Source organism: Malaclemys terrapin, chromosome 8 (assembly GCF_027887155.1).
Source record: "Malaclemys terrapin pileata isolate rMalTer1 chromosome 8, rMalTer1.hap1, whole genome shotgun sequence".
NCBI lineage: Eukaryota > Metazoa > Chordata > Testudines > Emydidae > Malaclemys > Malaclemys terrapin.
In genome coordinates this window covers 99,208,282-99,227,453 of record NC_071512.1, presented here as the reverse complement: position 1 = coordinate 99,227,453, position 19,172 = coordinate 99,208,282, and the positions used below count along the sequence as shown (strand labels likewise).

General features: G+C 44.0%; 2 protein-coding genes and 1 long non-coding RNA gene across 3 annotated transcripts in view; 2 read left to right on the top strand and 1 right to left on the bottom strand.

Moving 5' to 3' along the window:
- Window positions 1–1,791: 1,791 nt before the first annotated feature.
- Window positions 1,792–7,585, bottom strand: MAGOH (mago homolog, exon junction complex subunit). Its single transcript, XM_054038443.1, has 5 exons — window positions 7,396–7,585; window positions 4,989–5,047; window positions 3,487–3,597; window positions 3,062–3,144; window positions 1,792–2,039 (listed from the first exon to the last, which is right to left on the bottom strand). The coding sequence occupies exons 1-5, from the start codon at window positions 7,481–7,483 to the stop codon at window positions 1,940–1,942; spliced, it is 441 nt and encodes a 146-aa protein (XP_053894418.1). The 5' UTR covers window positions 7,484–7,585; the 3' UTR covers window positions 1,792–1,939.
- Window positions 7,586–10,894: 3,309 nt separating this feature from the next.
- LOC128841500 (nardilysin-like) overlaps window positions 10,895–19,172 on the top strand; it is an 89,029-nt gene continuing 80,751 nt past the window's right edge. Inside the window, exon 1 of the mRNA XM_054036545.1 lies at window positions 10,895–11,220. Within this exon, the coding sequence (XP_053892520.1) occupies window positions 11,021–11,220 (200 nt within the window). The 5' untranslated portion in view covers window positions 10,895–11,020. The remainder of the gene's footprint in view (window positions 11,221–19,172) is intronic.
- On the top strand, window positions 12,947–15,342 carry LOC128841505 (uncharacterized). Its single transcript, XR_008445863.1, has 2 exons — window positions 12,947–13,285; window positions 13,714–15,342. It is a non-coding gene; the product is annotated as an uncharacterized LOC128841505 (long non-coding RNA).

Below are 19,172 nucleotides of genomic sequence, written 5' to 3'. Positions count from 1 at the left end.
GGTTTTCTGAAGTGAAAAGAGGAGTTCCATACAGCACTTGGTCTACAGTGGAACTATATTTTCAGTTCAGTGGAAATTATACAGCAGTTTAACTGAGGGTGTAATTAGTCATTGGAGTAGAAAACTGTTGCTAAATTTTAATAATGACCATTGTCAAATGTAACAATGTTGGTTAGTAACAGATTCAAATTTGCAATGGTAGGGGAAAAGTGTTTGTTTTCTGAGTATAGCAAAAAAGGAATGGATTATAGTAAAAATAAATTAAATATGTTTTTAAGATATCTTAGGGTTACCATACATCCGGATTTTCCCGGACATGTCCGGCTTTTTGGGCCTCAAATCCCCGTCCGGGGGGAAATCCCAAAAAGCCAGACAAGTCCGGGAAAATAGGGAGGGAGGGAGGGCCCGGCGGTGCTCAGACGGGGCCGCTGGGGCTGGCGGTGTGGGGCCGGGGGCGGCAGTGCTCGGCTGGGAGCCTCTTGGCCTGGGCCGGCCGGCCGCCGGAGGGAGCCGCTCGGCTGGGGGGGCCGGACGGGGCCGTGCTGCACCCCGCCCCAGCCCCAGCTTACCTGCTGCCTCCGTTTCAGGCTTCCCGCAAACATTTGATTTGCGGGAAGCAGGGGAGGGGGAGGAGCAGGGGGCAGAGAAGGGGCGGAGTTGGTGCCCCATGGAGTGTCCTCCTTTTTAAAAATTAAAATATGCTAACCCTAGATATCTACATACCCTTTCAGATGTTGGAGCTGTAAGTATTAAAAGTGTATGTTCTACACAGTATTTAATATAATTTCTTTAAATAGTTATTTTGAAAAAGATGAGTTATCAGAGCCAAAAACAGATTTTTGGAGAAACATTATATTCTCTACTCGTTGTCTTAGATAAATATGCAAAACTTATTTTAGTGTATATAAAGATACAAAACATTATGTCTAAAACAAAAATAGGATGGTTCTTTTAAACACCCTTCTTTACACAGTAGGCCATCTTAATGTTTACATAGATTTCAAATATATTTTTAAAAAGGATAGTTTTTAAATACATGCAGCTGATTTACCACCTGAGAAACAGATGTAAAGATGGTCACATTTTCAACCTAAAATACTTGATGTAACTAGACAAACATTTATATTCCCTACATGTATAGTCATATTATAATTTGCCTAAAATATACTTTGTTTGCATGGCCAAAGTTACCTCAAAGTGGGCTACTGTGTCACATGTTTACAATTATATCCTTAGCAAATGAATTCTGCAGACTTACGGGGTATATAAGAGTATTTTAAAAATATTTAAGATAATGATAAGAATTTGAACAATACAGAAAAGGAGATTGATCCATATTTAAGAAATAGATTATCAATCCTTCATGTAAAAAGCAAATAATCTTGTAAAGCTTCCATTCAGAGGTTTAAGAGCAGGTATCAGGAAAAACTGTCAGTTTTGATAGCATGTCAATCACCGAGACAGCTAAAACAAAGCCAGCACAGAACCAGGGCTTCGGTTCTTATCTGATCATTAACTGATGTTCAAAGCATCCATTTAAAGATTGGGACACAAACTTATCTTAAGAGGTCTGACAAGAGTTTTAATTCCAGGGATCTACAGAACTTCATTTGTTCTGCCCCGGAGTGCTATATGGATAGAACAGTTAAAATATTGTTTTTTCTAAAACTAGATATTGAACTGATCTACAGGAACTCAAAGCCACTCATCTTGGATATACAGTAATGAAAGTAAACGGTGTTCAGAGATTGAGACCTCGATTACATGGACAACTTTTAAATTAAAAAAATACAGGTTTCACCATTTTTATTAAAGACATTCACTTACAGTTTGTAAAAAAAAATTCTAAACATACATAAAAGTTCTATCCAAGAAGAGATAAGGAATGAAAGTGTCCCACCCCTTGCAACATTACAATACAAACTCAAAATTATACAATTTAAATTGGCTTAATCTTGAAATGTAATCCAATGAGACTGAAGACTAGACACTTAAGGTCCTGCACCAGATAGTAAAACACTCGTAACCCTTCTGGATCCCTAAAGGACAAAAAACAAACATTAGTTTTCAAGTTTTAAGAGTAGTTTCTAAAACTAAAGCCATAAAAAAAAGCCATAGTGCCAAGATTGTTCTTTTTCATCAGTGACTGACTTAAAACGCCATGGTTCAGTCTGGTACAGCTTTTTACTGTGGTAAATTGATAGTTACATGCTTAGACTGAAGGTCGTATACTGTAAGTCTGGCCCACATTCACTACTTTACTTTTACAATGTACAGCCTTTTTGTTCCATATATTAGTTTAATATCGTCACTAAGACTTTTAGAAACATGTGTTACAGAATCTTTTTAGTTTAGTTCAGGGGTGAATTACTGTTCGTGTTGAAGTAAATGGGAGTTTTGCCATAGACTTAACAGGGCAAGGATTTCACTGTAAGAGTTTATAATTTTTTCAGACTCTTAATACATTTTGGGGGTTTTATGCACAGATAATATTTTATAATTCACTGAGGTAGTGTTCAAAATACTTTGCAGGTCATTTTGCTACACTACAAAAGAATGAAATTCTGCAGTGTAATAGTATCAGAGGGGTAGCCATGTTAGTCTGGATCTGTAAAAAGCAACAGAGTCCTGTGGCACCTTTAAGACTAACAGATGTATTGGAGCATAAGCTTTCGTGGGTGAATGCCCACTTCGTCGGATGCATGTAATGGAAATTTCCAGGGGCAGGTATAAATATGCTGGTAAGAATCAGTCTGGAGATAACGAGGCTAGTTCAATCAGGGAGGGTGAGGTCCTCTGCTAGTAGTTGAAGTGTGAACACCAAGGGCGGAGAAACTGCTTCTGTACTTGGCTAGCCATTCACAGTCTAATAATTAACAGTGTAATAATTAACAGAGGATCTTCCAAAAGAGGCAGTATGAGACAACAGAAGTTTTTGAATGATAATGGTCATCATGTATTAACGAGTGCTCCCAATGTAGATTTATAAATTGGTTGTAGTTACAACAGACATTCCTTATTAATGACACCATTTTGGCAAAACGGGAATTAGACTACATACTTGGATTGATTTACATCAATAAGTGATCCGATTTTTGATGTGGTAAAAGAGATGTGTTCATCACCGATTACAATTTCAAGCTCCTAGAAAATAAATAAAAAACCCCCAGTCAAATAGCAGAACTGCTTGAAATTATGCTGGTTCATTCATAGGAACAGTTTAAATGTAAAACCATTTTATCTCACTGCTTAAAAACAACAAATCTCATTATACGTGACTTAAACGCCCAGGTACTCACACTTTCAGAGTAAACTGCTCTACTACTCAAAGTTTTAAGTTTTACATATTTACCGATCTGTTAAAAATAAGATTCTAGTGGATCTTTCAGTTTACAAAAAAAATGTTAAATACCCAGTTATGCTTATGACAAGCAACCAAATCCAAATTAATACAATGTTAATAATGCAAGTGGAAAAGCTACTAACCTGCCGACCAACTCTGTCAGGTGGAGGCCATAAGGCATCGTCTTCTTTTGTGATTTCACTGTCATCAATTATTCTCTTCAGTTCCTCCATCACACTCTTGTGTACATAGGCCTACAAGCAACATTTAAACTTATCTTAATATATACCAAAGAGCTGATGCATAAGCACAGAAAACTACTTAATGTTTGAAAGTTGACATGTTGAAGACATTTTTAAAGTATTTCAGGCCCCTGAATCTCTGAACAAGAACACATGCTTTCAAAATTCAGAAAGCTCTTATGAGGATTTTCAATAATCATATGCATACAACTTATAAGATGATGAACTATCAGCTCCCAGAAGAAGTTAGAGAAACTGTCAAGACAGTTCTCCATATTACAAATATATATGACCAGAACCCAGTTCTGAAAACCCTTATTCAGTTGAGTAGCCCTTGCTGGGGCATGAAATCAATGGGCATAAATGCATAATAAGGAATTTTCAAGCATGTAAGGGTTTGCAGAAGCAGGCTATTATTCTATTCCAAAAATTGGGTGTAGAAAAGTTGTCATACCTAATCTATTTACAAAAGTTAATCTTCCTTATTGTATCTAGGATGGACCGAGCATGAATGAAGTGCTCTTTTATTAGCCTTCTTGTAGGTTACAGAAAGCATTAACAAAACAGAATTTGTTCAGATGTTATGGATGTTACCACTCTAGAAGTGTTGAATGCACACAGATAAAGAGCTGACACCAAGCATTTAGTTCATCCTGGTCAACTCTTCTAATCATGAAGAAGTAAAAGGCCCAGTCGCCTTTTCTGGAAGAGACCCAAATTAGGAGGATCAAGTCTCAGGGGAGAAGAGAAAAGTGCATGTACGGGAGTAGTGGCTCTATGGCATGTCCTCTGCTCCCCATCCCCTGTTGACTAGGGTGTATACATAAGCAAGAAACAATAATGAAGAATAACCTTTTAAAAAAAATTAGATGTGAAAACTTTTTTTACAATCAACAAATATTGCAATACCATTTATGCCAGATAAAACTAATTCCTAAAGTAAATAAAAACACAGGGAGAAAAGTGCATGAGAAAAAGAAACACAACAGAAAGGATGATTAAAGCACTGGACTAGGAATCAGGTAACAAGGATTCAACGCATGGCTTTGGCACAAACTGTGTGACCTGACTGAATGACCAAAGTCAATTGGAAACTTCCCTATGACTGCAATGGGCTTTGGATGAGGCCCTTAATTTTTCTGCATCAGTTCTCCATATGTAAAGTGGTGATAATCTGTCATAGAAATGGTAAGAGGATGAATTAATTAAATTAATTCCTGTTTGTGAGGTGATTAGATATTATGGTGATGGAGCCATAGAGGGTAACTATAGCTAAAAAGGAATGCTCACTTTGATTAAGTGTTAAAAGCCAATTATATCAATTCATGAAAACCATTTATTTGGTTTAGCTTTATTTGCAGAGTATTCAAAGATATGTTTACTAAAATACACAAATACCATACCTCTTTTCTGATCATTACATCATTTTTGTAATTGCTGTTGTTGGCATATCTCAGTTTTCCTGTTAAAATAAAGATGAGTATTAGATTCAAACTACAATAGACAAAGTACTGCGATGGTCAATACGTAATGATTGTAAAATGTAATAAAATAATGAAACATGTGTATGTTTGTATGGGAAGCCACATAAAAAAGGAAGAGAGAGCCACTGTTAGTGTGTGTTAAGTAGGTTGACTCAGCCTTTTATCTTTCCAGTGCTTAAATTGGATAATACTTTTACAAACTGAGGTTCTATTATATAATGGTAAATGTTGTATTTTTGGTACTTGTATGGTAGCGATTTTCTAAGATTGCTAATACTTCCTAATTAAACAGCTATAAAAATAAATCAATTAAATTGTTGCAGAAAGGTTTCCTCCAATGCCCTTGTCTAAAATTTCTATTCTGTCCTCCCTGTTGTGGGGACAAGTTGCTGGTCTGGCTGCCATTCTCCCATCTTAGAGGGTGCTGTATTTTGATTCTGAATCATTTGAAAGTCATTTTGGATACTGGATATGAAAGCTGCTATATAGATGTGGGCCGGGGTAGTCAATTATTTTTTGTCAAGGTCCAAATTTCTTGGTCAATGTATAGTCACGGTACAGACTCCAGAAAAAAATAATGAAATAATGATAATACGTAAATAAAAAGATTTCTGGGTCCATTCAAAAGCATCAGGCGGTCCAGATTTGGTCCGCTGTCTGACTATTGACTACCCCAATGTAGGCCATTTTTTTCCCCCTGAAGTTTTTCAACAAAGGGACTCAGTTTATTCTAGGGTTCATACAGGTGGACCCATTCACAAGATAGCTATTAGCTGACTACTCATCTGTAAGAGTCTTGCAGCTGCACAAGACTCCCATAGCCTCTTCTCTGCTGAGAGGAAGAGCTGTAACTAATAAAGTGGGCAGTCCTGGCCAGGAAAGGGATGTAGCCAAGTTACCCTGAATCTGCATCTTCCTGGGTATCTCCAGGCAGCCTATGCTGGTAGGCTTCCATAAGAACCCCATCTATACTTCAAAGCTGCCCTTACCTTGCTAGGTGGAGCTCCCTCAGCTGATTCAAATTGTGTGCAATTTAGAACCTCCAGTGGTAGCAGAGCCCAGTAAGAGAAATCAAATACATCTGTGTATTAAATATTTACTAAGAAACTAAATCTGTTCCTAAATCATTATTTTAGCAGACTCTGACTGATGTATAAAGCATTGGGAGGCAGGAGTTGTAAATGTTTAAATAGCTGCCATGGACTTTATTTGTATTTTCCATTATTTCAAAACTATGCAACTGGTTAGAGGGCTTGCGCTATAGTTATACTGGGAAATACGTCAATTAACTGCACTAGCAACATTTATTTATAACTTCTGAATTAGCTAGGAACAAGATTTTTTTGTGGTAGATTAATAGAATTGTGACCAACACTTTGACAATATTTAGTCACAGAAATCAGATTTTACCTATTATTTTAAGGGACACCACCAAGTGAAGATAAATATCACTTCTGAATTTTTAGAATTTCTCTTATTTTTATTTTGTATTACAATAGTACCCCATCACGACTGGTACCCAAACGTACCAGGTGCAGTTTAGAACCTCCTGGACATAGTATATATACAGTAACAATCAGTCATCAGCACTGGAATACGGGGGGCCAGGGCTCTCCCACTTTTGATAAGTAGATGGGCCTGGCCCATCCATTTTTCGCCAGGGGTACCCCATCTCTTCCTCATAGGGCCCCAGCCCTGTCCCCGTGGTCAAGCCAGCAGCTGGAGCCTGGCTGGGGAGCCTGGGCAGCGGGGTTGCCGCAAACCCTCCAACTGCCCAGGGTGGGGTGGGACAGGTGAGCGCTGCCCCCAGCCTGTGTCCCTCCCTCCTCCCATCTAGGGCAAGTGGAGGGCCCACGGCTCCTCACAGCTGCCTGGCCACAGCTCTTACCATGGCCAGGCTGCAGCCCTGAGGCCCCACCCCCCAGGTGGAGCTGGACTGGGGATAGAGCTGCGGAGGCAGCTGTGGGGAGCCGCGAACCCTCCACCTGCCCTGGGCAGGGGGACCGCAGAACAGGGATACAGGCCGGGGGCTGCTCTCGGCCCCCCACCCCAGGCAGGTGGAGGGTCCATGTTTAACACTGTCTGAGCTTCAAGCTGGTGCCCGTGTAGCAGCCACAACTCGGGACTTGGCGGTCCCTGCCCGGGCAGTGCCAGCAGACGCCGCCTTTCGTTCCGCGCGCGCACCTCTCGCCCGTCTCCTGGCCACCCCCCAGAATGGTCCCTACGAGCCATGTGTGTCCCCCACCCCCTTCGCCATGAAGCCAATGCGCTTCGCCCCCCAGCTCAGACCCCGGCTCCCCCTCCCCCGCGGGCCCCAGGCCCTCACCGTCCGGCCGGAACTCGAACTCCAGGAACTCGTGGCCGAATTTCCCCTTGTGCCCCACATAATAGCGCAGGTAGAAATCGCTCCCCATGGCCACCGACCGCCGAGAGACCAGAGTGCACCGCGCGTCCGGCCCGGGAGACCAGACGGCCCGACCACAGCGCGCGGGCGGGCGCAGAGAGACAGCTTCCGGGCGGGCGCGGAGTAATTACGCAAAGCCGGAAGCTTGGCGGCTCAGGTGAGCATGCTCAGTAACAGCGACTGAAGCCGCTGCCCTCACTCTGCCGGTGCTTGGACTCAGGGTCTGCGGGTGCTTCTTAGCGGAGTGCAAAGGGGGCAAATCGGAGGGGGGAATGGGCAGGGGGCGGAAGGATACTGGCTGGTGGGGGGTCAAGAAACGGGGGCCAGGAGATCGGCTGCAGGGCAAAATCAGGGATGGGGCGGGGTTAGAAACCGGGGTTAAGCCCAGACAGTGGCGCTGCCAGAGTATGACATGGGGCAAAACCCTGGCTTAGGGAGAGGCGGGGGGGGGGGGGGGGGGGGGGGGGGGGTCACAGTTACCCCCGCTGAGATAAGCCGCCTGCTGTGTTTGCAAAAATGGGGGGGGCAGAGGGGCTTTTTTATTTCCCCTCTCACAGGAGAGTGCATCTCAGCATGGGCTTCCCAAGGCTGGGTCTTAAAGGCACAGGCATCCCAATGTGTAGACAGGGCAGCTCCTCTCTAGCTGATATAATGTGCTGAGGTGCTACAGGACAATGGCTCTCGACCTTTTCAGGTTATTGTACCCCTTTCAGGAGTCTGATTTGTCTGGTGTACCCCTAAGTTTCACCTCACTTAAAAACTACTTGCTTATAAAATTAGACATAAAATAAAAAAGTGTAATAGCACACTATTACTGACAAATTGCTTCCTTTCTCATTTTCACCATATAATTATAAAGTAAATCAATTGGAATATTAATCTCATACTTAAATTTCAGTGTACAGTATATACCCGGCCCTCCCCGCACACGGGACCCATATACAGCAGTATAAACAAGTCATTATCTGTATGAAATTTTAGTTTGAGGCCCTGTCAAAATTTACTACCCCTGGACCAGAGATTGTGACAAGTGAGTTGTAGCAAATACTGAAGAAAGTAAAAACAACGAGGAGTACTTGTGGCACCTTGGAGACTAACAAATGTATTTGGGCATAAGCTTTCGTGGGCTAAAACCCACTTCATCAGATGCATAGAGTGGAAAATACAGTAGGCAGGTATAAATATACAGCACATGAAAAGTTGGGAGTTGCCTTACCAAGTGGGGGATCAGTGCTAATGAAACAATTCAATGAAAGTGGAAGTGGGCTATTCTCAACAGTAGAATACCAAGGCATGAAAAATCACTTTTGTAGCAGTAATGAGGCCAATGTAATCAGGGTGGCCCATTTCAAACAATTGACAAGAAGGTGTGAGTAACAGCAGGGGGAAATTAGTATGGGGAAATTAGTTTTTGTAGTGATCCATCCACTCCCAGTCTTTATTCAGGCCTAATTTGATGGTGTCCAGTTTGCAAATTAATTCCAGTTCTGCAGTTTCTCGTTGGAGTCTGTTTTTGAAGGTTTTTTTGTTGAAGAATTGCCACTTTTAAGTCTGTCATTGAGTGTCCAGAGAGACTGAAGTGTTCTCCGACTGGTTTTTGAATGTTATAATTCTTGACATCTGATTTGTGTCCATTTATTCTTTTGCGTAGAAACTGCCTGGTTTGGCCAATGTACATGGCAGAGGGGCATTGCTGGCACATGATGGCATATATCACATTGGTAGATGTGCAGGTGAACGAGCCCCTGATGGCGTGGCTGAAGTGGTTAGGTCCTATGATGGTATCCCTTGAATAGATATGCGGACAGAGATGGCAACAGGGTTTGTTGCAGGGATAGGTTCCTGGGTTAGTGTTTTTGTTGTGCAACAAACCAGAGCTATGGGGATAAAACCAGAGCTGAGGGGGAATTTCCCCTGAGTAAAAACTGCACAGGCATCTCAGGATTTCATCCACATATGTTAGGAGTAAAACATCTATTCCTAGAGGAACTAGCTCCTCCCTGAAGAATTGCTCCCTATAATACTATGTTTTCTAGGGGTTGGTACAGGGTATTCCTAATGAAGATCAAGTGTTTGACACAAGTTCCATTAGTTAGAGTGCAGACAAAAATAAAAGCCACTTCTTTCATTTTGAGCCCAGTTACAGAAATTGTTAAGTCCATGAGCAGAGCCAGCAGCCTTGTTGTATGTTTGAAAGCTCTCTTGCACATGAAGACTTTTCCACTTAGACACCACTTGACCAATGCATTCCCTTCAATGAGGCTGTAGTTAATAGGATAATGAAATGCCGCTGGCTAGCATTAGGCTGTAAATTAGCACTGGCTGTTAGAAACATTCTCACATTACAACCTATTTGAACTTTCCCTAGCTATCTCAGATACTAGGCTCTTGAGAGCCTATCATGTGCAGGCATTTGTTAAAATCAGGCACCCTGGAATATCAGGGCCACTAAATTCCTATTTCTTTACAGCACTGTGTAATGAATAAAGTTGTCTGTTGACAAGCACCCATTCTGTTCTTGAAAGTGATGCTTTTCCAAGTGCAAGGAAGGATTACTTCTGCTTAGGAAGGAGTTCTGCAAAGTTCATTTCAGATATATAAAGGCAAAAACCAGAGGTTGCCTGCTAGATGTCTTCTGCCTATGAAAATTGCTTGCACTTTACCAAACTCCCCAGTGTAAGCTGTACCCTGAATCTTTCTCTGCAAAGCCACAATGCCTATAGCCTCTGGCACTATACTGCTGCTGACTGGGTAGACATCCTGACTCCTAGTGAGGATTACACAGCCCAGCACTCGCTAACCCCCTGTTGGGTAGACACCTCTGTACTAAGGGAGTGAGCTCCCTAATCTGTGGGCAAATAGTACCCACATCACACACAGGCCTGCCTAACTCTGGTCAGTTAAGTTTCACTGAATTGACACAGCTCTCTGCCCCATTCCCTGGACTTCCCACGTGGAATGCTCCCCCTCTCCCAGCATCCAGGGACTTGGCCTCTTCCACGCATGCTCACTCGTTCCGCGGACAGTCAACGACAGCTCATTGAATCAGTGGGAAAGATCATTCGGGGGAAAGCTCCGCCTCCTCCAATACCGTATGTGGAAGAGTCCAGCACGGGATGTGGGGGGGGGTGTTTGTCGGTGAACCACTCCGAACCCTGAAATATGGGTGGGGGAGGCTGAGACCTTCAGCCTCGTCTCTATTCTACCTCCTTCTTCGCTGCTATTTCAGCTCCGTGGGCTTCCGTGGGGCGCCGTGCGTTCCTCCCCCCACGCTCACCATGGTTTGCTCCCCCCTCTCTGACGCTGGTTTGATTTAACCGTCATAGGGGGCGATAAGGTACGTCATCGCGCAGCTGAATGTTCATTGGTTGGGGAGGTAGCCGAGCTGGTCATGACCATTAGCCTAACTGTCTCGGTGGGGGTGAGCTGCTGCTCCCGGCTGCGCTAGGGAGGCGGGGGCCGGGAAGGAGACAGCGGGCCGGCCCCCCCCCGTGGCGCTGGTCGCGGCCAACCGTCGCGAGCCGGTAACGGCGCCTGAGCCCACACTATGTCCGGCAAGAGTAAGCCCTTGTCTAGCTGCAGCTGCCCGGAGCTGGCCGCGGGGCAGCGAGTCGGAGCGGGCGGCCGAGGTGCTGCAGCCCGACTGCCCCAGGAGGAGTCTGAGGCGCAAGGACGGGGCCGCAGGGCTCACCCCAGCCTGGGCGACCCTGCCATTGTCAAGTCCCCCAGTGACCCCAAGCACTACAGGTGAGGGGGAGGGGCCCAGCACTAAACGGGGGCGCAGGGGAGGGGGCCGTGTGGGGAAGAAGGTGGAAGGGATTCCCCCTCCCCCCCCAGCGTCACGGGGATGGGCCTAGGCGCTTCCCGGCCCTTACAGTAACCCTGGAAGAAGAAACTAAAACAAACGATTCCCCCCCCCCCTTCCTCCCCCCCCCCCCCATACATTTCCAGTTGCTTCCATATCAGCAGCAAACGTGAACTCAAGGGTTGAATGACTACTTTTAAAACGTAGCATGGGTACGAAGTGGGCTGTAGCCCACGAAAGCTTATGCTCCACTACATTTGTTAGTCTCTAAAGTGCCACAAGCACTCCTGTTCTTTCTCAAGTATCAGAGGGGTATCTGTAAATAGCAACAGAGGGTCCTGTGGCACCTTTAAGACTAACAGAAGTACTGGACCATAAGCTTTTGTGGGTGAATGCCCACTTCAACAGATGCAAGTTCTTGGATCCTGTTCACCCAACACATACACTGTTAACATTAAGAAATTTTAACTCTGTTGGATGATACCTCTACAGCCTGTAGAGAAATGCTTGTCTCCTTCAGCGAGGGTTATGATTTTTCACATTGGGCAAGTTGTTTCTAACTTGAAATTTTGAGCCTGGATAATTGACATAAAATATTATTTGAAGGTCCTTGCTAGCAGCTGCAGAGTAATGCACTTGTCTGTGCACAGAAAAAAATATCACCAAATTCTTGTGACTTTACACTATAACCAAAGCTAACTTATGGCAAATAGGCCCTGATCTATACTACAACTTTAGATGGGTGTACGTTGCCTTTTGTCAACCTGTTTTGTGCATGTGTCTATGCTCAGGTTTGTCTCTGGCAGACATAAGCATCTAATTATTGCAATGCAGTAAAACCACCTGCCTGAACAGTGTAGAGAAATGGGTGATCTACTGAGTGTGCACGTAGATGATGCATGATGTGTATTGACCCTAACAGTGCTCTAGGAGCTGTCCCATAATGCACTGTTTGCTGCAACAGTCACAGCTCTTGTAACGGCTGTAAATTCCACTGCCCAGGGGTCACAGCTACTGAAAACCCCACCTCCTTTGAAGTCACCTATGTATTTTTGAAATGCCTTTTCCTGATTGTCTACCTTGGTGAACGTGTCTAGGAACTCTCCCTTGTTATGTGTAACTAGCCAGCCGACCAGACTGGCTCAACACACTGGACGTGCTCTTGCTTGGAGTATACAAGAGATATTGGGTCTCGTGGGACTATAGGGAGAAGAGGCTGTGCAAGCACAGCTGTGGACCACCCATAGAAATGTGGACATCTATGAGCAAATTGCATGGGGAATGCAGGCAAAAGGATGCAACAGGAATCAGAAATAGTGCTGAAGTAAAGCGAAGGAAGTGCAGTTGGCATGCTACGAGACAAGGGAGGCCAATAATCAATCTAGTGGTGAGCTGCTGATCTGCTTTTAAAACAAACTGTGTGCCATATTTGACAGAGGCCCCACTAGCACTCTGCAAACCACTGTGAATACCTTGGAGGAGCCTGAGATGTAGAGCCCTGCCATGAACAGGGAAGAGGAGGAGAGAGGAGATGTGGGGCGGGGGGAGGGAGTCCAACCATACAACAAATCAAGACCTGTCTGAGACTCCACCATGGTCTAGTCAGTCCTGGCAGCCAAATATGGATGAGCCCAATGAAGAGGAAGGGATCTTTGGTAAGCATGTGCATGCATTTTTCCTTACAGTGTTTAAATGTAAAGATGTCTCCTGGCCCATTGTCAAGTTAACAAGACACCGGTATAAACTTTTAGTTGTTTTACTCATACAGGAAGAGATGGAGGTAAAACAAATAGAGGTGATATCTGCGTTTTGTTCCCCCGCTGGATTGGACATGGAGAGGGCCATGCGGAGCAGTTTGTTTATGTACAGAAGAATGTCCCTTGTATCCTCCTGAGAGATCTCAATGAAACTTTCATGGTGTTACTCCGCAATCCTCTCCTGAAGGGTTCTAGGGATGGCTGCCTTATTTCTTCTTCTGCAGACGATACTTTCCCACACCTCACCACGGTGAGTTCAGCTGGCAGCGTTGCACTAAGCAGGCTAGTGGCATGTTGGCCCGGATGGCTTCAGGATGCCAGTAGCAGCTGTGCTGTCTGTGGCTTTGCTATCCTCCGGAGTGAGATATCAGCTAAAACCACCACTGCCTATAGACAATAGTGCCAATATTCAGTGCCATTGCTCTATATTTGTAGAATGGAATAGGGACCAAAATTTGATTGTTTCATGCAACCAGAATTCCTCCCCTTCCCCCAGTGGGCCCATGCTCACCGTGGCTGGGGCTGAAGAGTGGTGCTGTGCAGAGGCACTTCAAAGCTGAAATGTCAATAAGCAAGCCTTATGAAAAGTTTTTATGGGAATAAGGGAAGGGAGTTTGAAACTTATTCCCTCTCTGTTGTGACTATAAATCCAATGATACATCTGTCTGTTTTTATCAGCAGCTGCCATTGTGGCTTTGAGGGGTGCCCCTTGCACATCTGCAGAACACCTGATCCTGAAGAGGAGAAAGAAGAGGATTAGTTCAGCAAGATCTTGCAAGCTATTGCTGCTTCAGATCGTGAACAAAGGTCCTGGAGACCAGCGTGACAGATGTTATGGAGAATGAAAAAGGAGATGGGAAAGGCTAGGATTCCCAGCAGGAAGGGGAAAGGGAGATGCACCAAGACATAATGGAGCTTCTCAGGCAGCAAACTCATATGCTGGTTGACCTACAGGCCCAGAAATCTGGCTCCCTGCATTTTGCAGTCCTTAGAGAGCTCTGTAGAAGCAGCCCTGACACTCCAAAGCATATCATGTGGCATCACGGGCCACGTCTTAATCCCTATGATTCCTCACTGTGTGACTGCAAGGAAAAACACTGCTTAACATACACCAACATAGATCAGTATGTGTAACACAAGGGATGACATTTGTATATTGAGATGGACAGAAAATTTTGCTGCTTTTCCAATTCTAAAAGTTCAGTTCAGAGTTTGTAGTGCCTGCTGTTTTTTGCACATTGCTTTTCTGCACTGTTTTTGCCAAATTTCTTATTTTTTAAATAATAATTTTTCACAACACATTTCAGAATGCAATGCAATGCTTAAAGCATAGAGGACTTGTAAATGTACAGCACCACAAAACTTAGAGGTTCTGGAAAACACCCCCCAGTCATATTTATAAATGTACAGCAAGCACCAGATCATTCATAGCTTGGGTAAAACATAATGTGTATAAATATGCAGAAAGCACTACACATTTCCCGACAGCACTCAAAGCTTCAGGTCCACAGAACATTCCAGTACAGAGCACTGCTATCGCTGACTGTTAAAGTCTTCTTTTAAAACCTCACTTAACTGCCTAGCTCCATGTTGAACTCTTGTAATGGCTGATGTATGGCTGTTCAAAGTCTGCCCTGTCTCCTCCTTCCATCCTGGTGACAGCTTTTCCCCCATTGCCTCACAAATATTATTTAGGTCACATGAGGTAACTATAAGCCATTGGAATATTTTTCTCATTGAGATCCAGTCTAGTGAGTAAACACCACCAGTATCCCTTCACTCTACCAACAGCACATTCAACTGTCATTCTGCGCTTTCTGACCTGGTGGTTGAGTCTTTCCTTGGTGTGGTTGAGGTGGCCAGTAAATGGTTTTGTGAGCCCTGGGAGCAAGGGGTAAACTGGATCCACCAGAATCACTACTGGCATTTCAATAGCACCAGTGGTAATCCACTGGTTGGGAAAGAATGTCCCCGCTTGCAGCTTTCTGAACAGTCTTGTGTTCTTAAAGATGTGGGTGTCGTGCTTTCAGTAACTAGCGCTCAGTTATGTAGGGATAATCTTTACTTTTTCCATCTTCAACTCAACGTGGAAAAAGTTAAGAACGCTTGACCAAATGGCCTTACTATTCAGCATTACCTAGAACTATTTGAGATTCCCACCTCAGCTTTGTTAGCTAAAACCCAATTGCTTTCAGCTGTTCCTGAGTTAATCTCTGACCTTAATAATGGAAACTTTTTCCTGCTGTATTTAGTAAATATCGTCAGTGTTGACCTGAAGATGGGAGTAAATAGAACAGTATTATTATATTCCCTTTTACTTATTTGGAGAAGTGTATAAAGAAATACAAAGATCTAGAAAGGATAAAAGCATGTATAGAAATAGCCAAAGAGGCTTATGACTTCTGTCAAAATATTCTCTTCTGAAGTGATATGGAAGCTACGTTGCTACACCTCATAATTGTGTGCTCACCATGCTCATAACACTTGCAGCTCTATATAATTAAATCTCGTATTTCAGGGACTTCAGCTGGTTGCCTCCAGTGGTCAGGCAGGAATTATTTCCCCTGATGCACAGCTGGCTAGATGGGCTACAGCTAGAACTGGGACACCATTCAGGGTGGACCAGTGGTCTGAGGTAGCACAAAAGATTCTCTTTCTAGATGCCTGGCTGTGTGTCTTGCTCACATGCTTAGGGTCAGACTTACTGCCCTATTTGGAGTTGGGAAGGAATTTTCCCACGGGTCAGAGTGGCAGGGACTTTCTTTTTTTCCTGCGTTCCCCAGAAGCAAGTGGTGTGGTTTGCCTGCTGGTTTATGAAAGGGCGTGTTCTCGCCAGAGAGATCAAGAACCAGGGGAATGTGTTGAATCTTTTGTAAAAGTCTTTCATACCTTGGCAGAAAACCGAGATTTGAGGATTGCAAAACATGAAAATATCAAAGAGAGACTGATTACTGGGCTTACAGACAAAAGTGTCTCACAGCAGGTTCAATTAAAGACAGTTTTAACCATACACACAGCTATCCAGATAATAAAGCAGAGTGAGCTAGTGAAGGAGCAAAACAAAAAGCAGGAGCAACTTGAAAAACCAGAAACTAGCTCAGAAGCAGTAAAGAGACACAGCATGACTGCAAAAAGTAATTATCATAAATCCACTGAGGAAAAGAGGGACAAGTCCATAGCTACAAAATCTTTCAGACTAAATTCACAAGATGTGGAAAAATTCAGAGCCCATTCACATCTTCAGTTTGTTCCTCAGAAGGAACAATCAACAGAGTAAACTTTACAAATGGCAGATGTAGAACAAGAAGAATACAATTCCAAACCAACCACAGCCAGCCATTGCAACTAATGGACAGCCAGATCACAAAGTTATTAGGCATTTGAGTCATGTTATTAGAAAACCTGTATGATTCAGAAACACCTTAACAAACTGATATGTACTGAACTTCAAAGTTTGCATGATAGAGTAAAATTTTGTAAATGGTACGACTATAAAACTTAAAGGGGGAGATGTGATGGAATGCTAAAACTATTATAATGTTCAGCCAGCAGGTGGCACTGTGTGTAACATACTTTATCTGAGCTGGTAACAGTTATACCTGACAGTGCTTTAAAGTATCTTAAAAAGAACACATTTCTTGTATCTTTCTTCATGATGAATGTTCTGTCGCCAGTCCAAAACTGGTACAGAAGCCTGTCCTACTTGTAGCAGTCCTGCAATCTACCGTGTACAAGCAGCATGTGACAGCCATCATAGCCAGACTTTAAGAAAGAAGGTGGTGAAAGAAAAGGACACATGGAGAGTGCGAGGGGAAAGATGAAGTCTCATATCCCAGCTGGTGTTCAGAATTGAGCCAATGCAGGTGATAGTGTCGTCTGGTTGCTTCTCTGAGGCCTGGTCTAGTCAGGACATCTTGCAGGATTAGGATGAAGAATATCTGCGGTTCCAGGAGATAGTGGGGTGGCAGCAATGCCGATAACGTTTTCTTCCATTGTTGGCAGACAGCTGCTGCTTCTGCTAGTTTTTCCTAAAAAGTCTTTTCTTTTTAAGACATCCCTCTCCCGCCCCCCAAGAAGGGGATGTTGGGCAGTTGGGTAGGAGATTTCATCCCATTCTCTTGGCCGATGACCTGGCCTCATTTATATATGCCTTTGTCACCTCTCATCTAGACTAAAGCAATGCAGTATACCTGGGCATGAAGCCTTCAGTGCTTAGAGTGCTTCTCCTAAGTGAAATAGGCTATCACAATGTGACGGGTTGGATCACAGAAACCCCCTTGGGAGCTGCCACCCGATGTGCAAAGACTACCCCTGCTTCTGTTTTCCCTGCCAGCTCAGGACTCCAGCACCCTGTCTTGCTGAGCCAGACACTCCCGTCTGGCTCCAGACACAGACCCAGGGTCTGAATCACTTGTCCCAAAGCTGCAAGTTTACCTGAAAACAGCTCGCAGTAGCGTGCTTGTCTTTAGCACTCAGATGCCCAACTCCCAATGGGGTCTAAACCCAAATAAATCCGTTTTACCCTGCATAAAGCTTATGCAGGGCAAACTCATAAATTGTTCGCCCTCTATAACACTGATAGAGAGATATGCACAGCTGTTTGCTCCCCCAGGTATTAATACATACTCTGAGTAAATTACTAAATAGAAAGTGATTTTATTAAATACAGACAGTAGGATTTAAGTGGTTCAAAGTAGTAACAGACAGAACAAAGTAAGTCACAAGCAAAATAAAATAAAATGCGCAAATCTATGCCTAATCAAACTGAATACAGATAATCTCACCCTCAGAGATGCTTCAGTAAGTTTTTCTCAGACTGGACACCTTCCAGGCCTGGGCACAATTCTTTCCCCTGGTGCAGCTCTTGTTGCAGCTCAGGTGATAGCTAGGGGATTCTTCATGATGGCTTCTCCTCCCTCTCTCTTCTCTTCCCCCCTTTATATATCTTTTGCATAAGGCGGGAACTCTTTGTCTCTCTGGGTTTCCACCCCCCCTCACTGGAAAAGCACCAGGTTAAAGATGGATTCCAGTTCAGGTGACATGATCACATGTCACTGCAAGACTTCATTACTCACTTGCCAGCACACACATATACAGGAAGACTCACAGGTAAATACAGCCATCTGCAGACAATGGGAGTCATCAAGATTCCAAACCATCATTAATGGTCCACACTTTACACAATTACAATAGGCCCTCAGAGTTACATTTTATATTTCTAGTTTTAGATACAAGAGTGGTACATTTATACAAATCAGATGATCATACTCAGTAGATTATAAGCTTTGTAATGATACCTTACAAGAGACCTTTTGCATGAAGCATATCCCAGTTACGTTACATTCACTTATTACCGTATTTTCTCTAAAACCAGCTCAGTCATTATATTGACTTATTATCAAGTTTTTATAAAACCATATAGACTGCACAACGTCACACCCTCCTCCTGAACTTACTGCCAGAGACTTGGACACTGACCATGGCGGAGGCAGTATACCTAAAATTCATTTTTGTGCTCCCCTATGGGGCAGACACTCCTGTGTCCCCCAAAAGGGAAAGAGACCCTGACCCAGCTGTAGGCTCACAGCTTCCAGCTATGAGGGACCTTTCGCTGGCCAGCAAAATCCCCCCCTTTCACTCAGGTTGGGTTTGCTTCCAGCTAGAGTCCTTGGGGTTTGTTCCCACCGCAGCAGTCACCAGGACCCCAACTTCCAGCTCCAGGATACATGTCTCTGTGCACCTCTTCCACTCCATTACAGCCAGGTCATGCTTCTGGGTCTTAATTGCTTTGTCTCTTAAGTCCAGGCTGGTGGGCAGCCTTTTCTTTTTCCAGGTCAGGCTTTCCCCAGGCAAATTGTACATCAATTTCCATTTATCTTCCCTTGAGACCATCACTTGATGAGCTGGGATACCACAGAGAACACCCTCCTGCCAGAACAGGCACCCCTCCACTCCTGTCTTGCTAAATTAGACACCCCAGTCAGCCTCAGCACAGACAGAGGTTGGGCCACACCCATCTGCAGTTCACTGAAACTGAGATGCACTCAGCTCAGGGGCTTCTTAGTTAACAGAGACATTCCCAGCGCCCATTGTTCAGTCTTTCTGGGCAATTTGCAACTTGTGTAGTTTTAACTTCT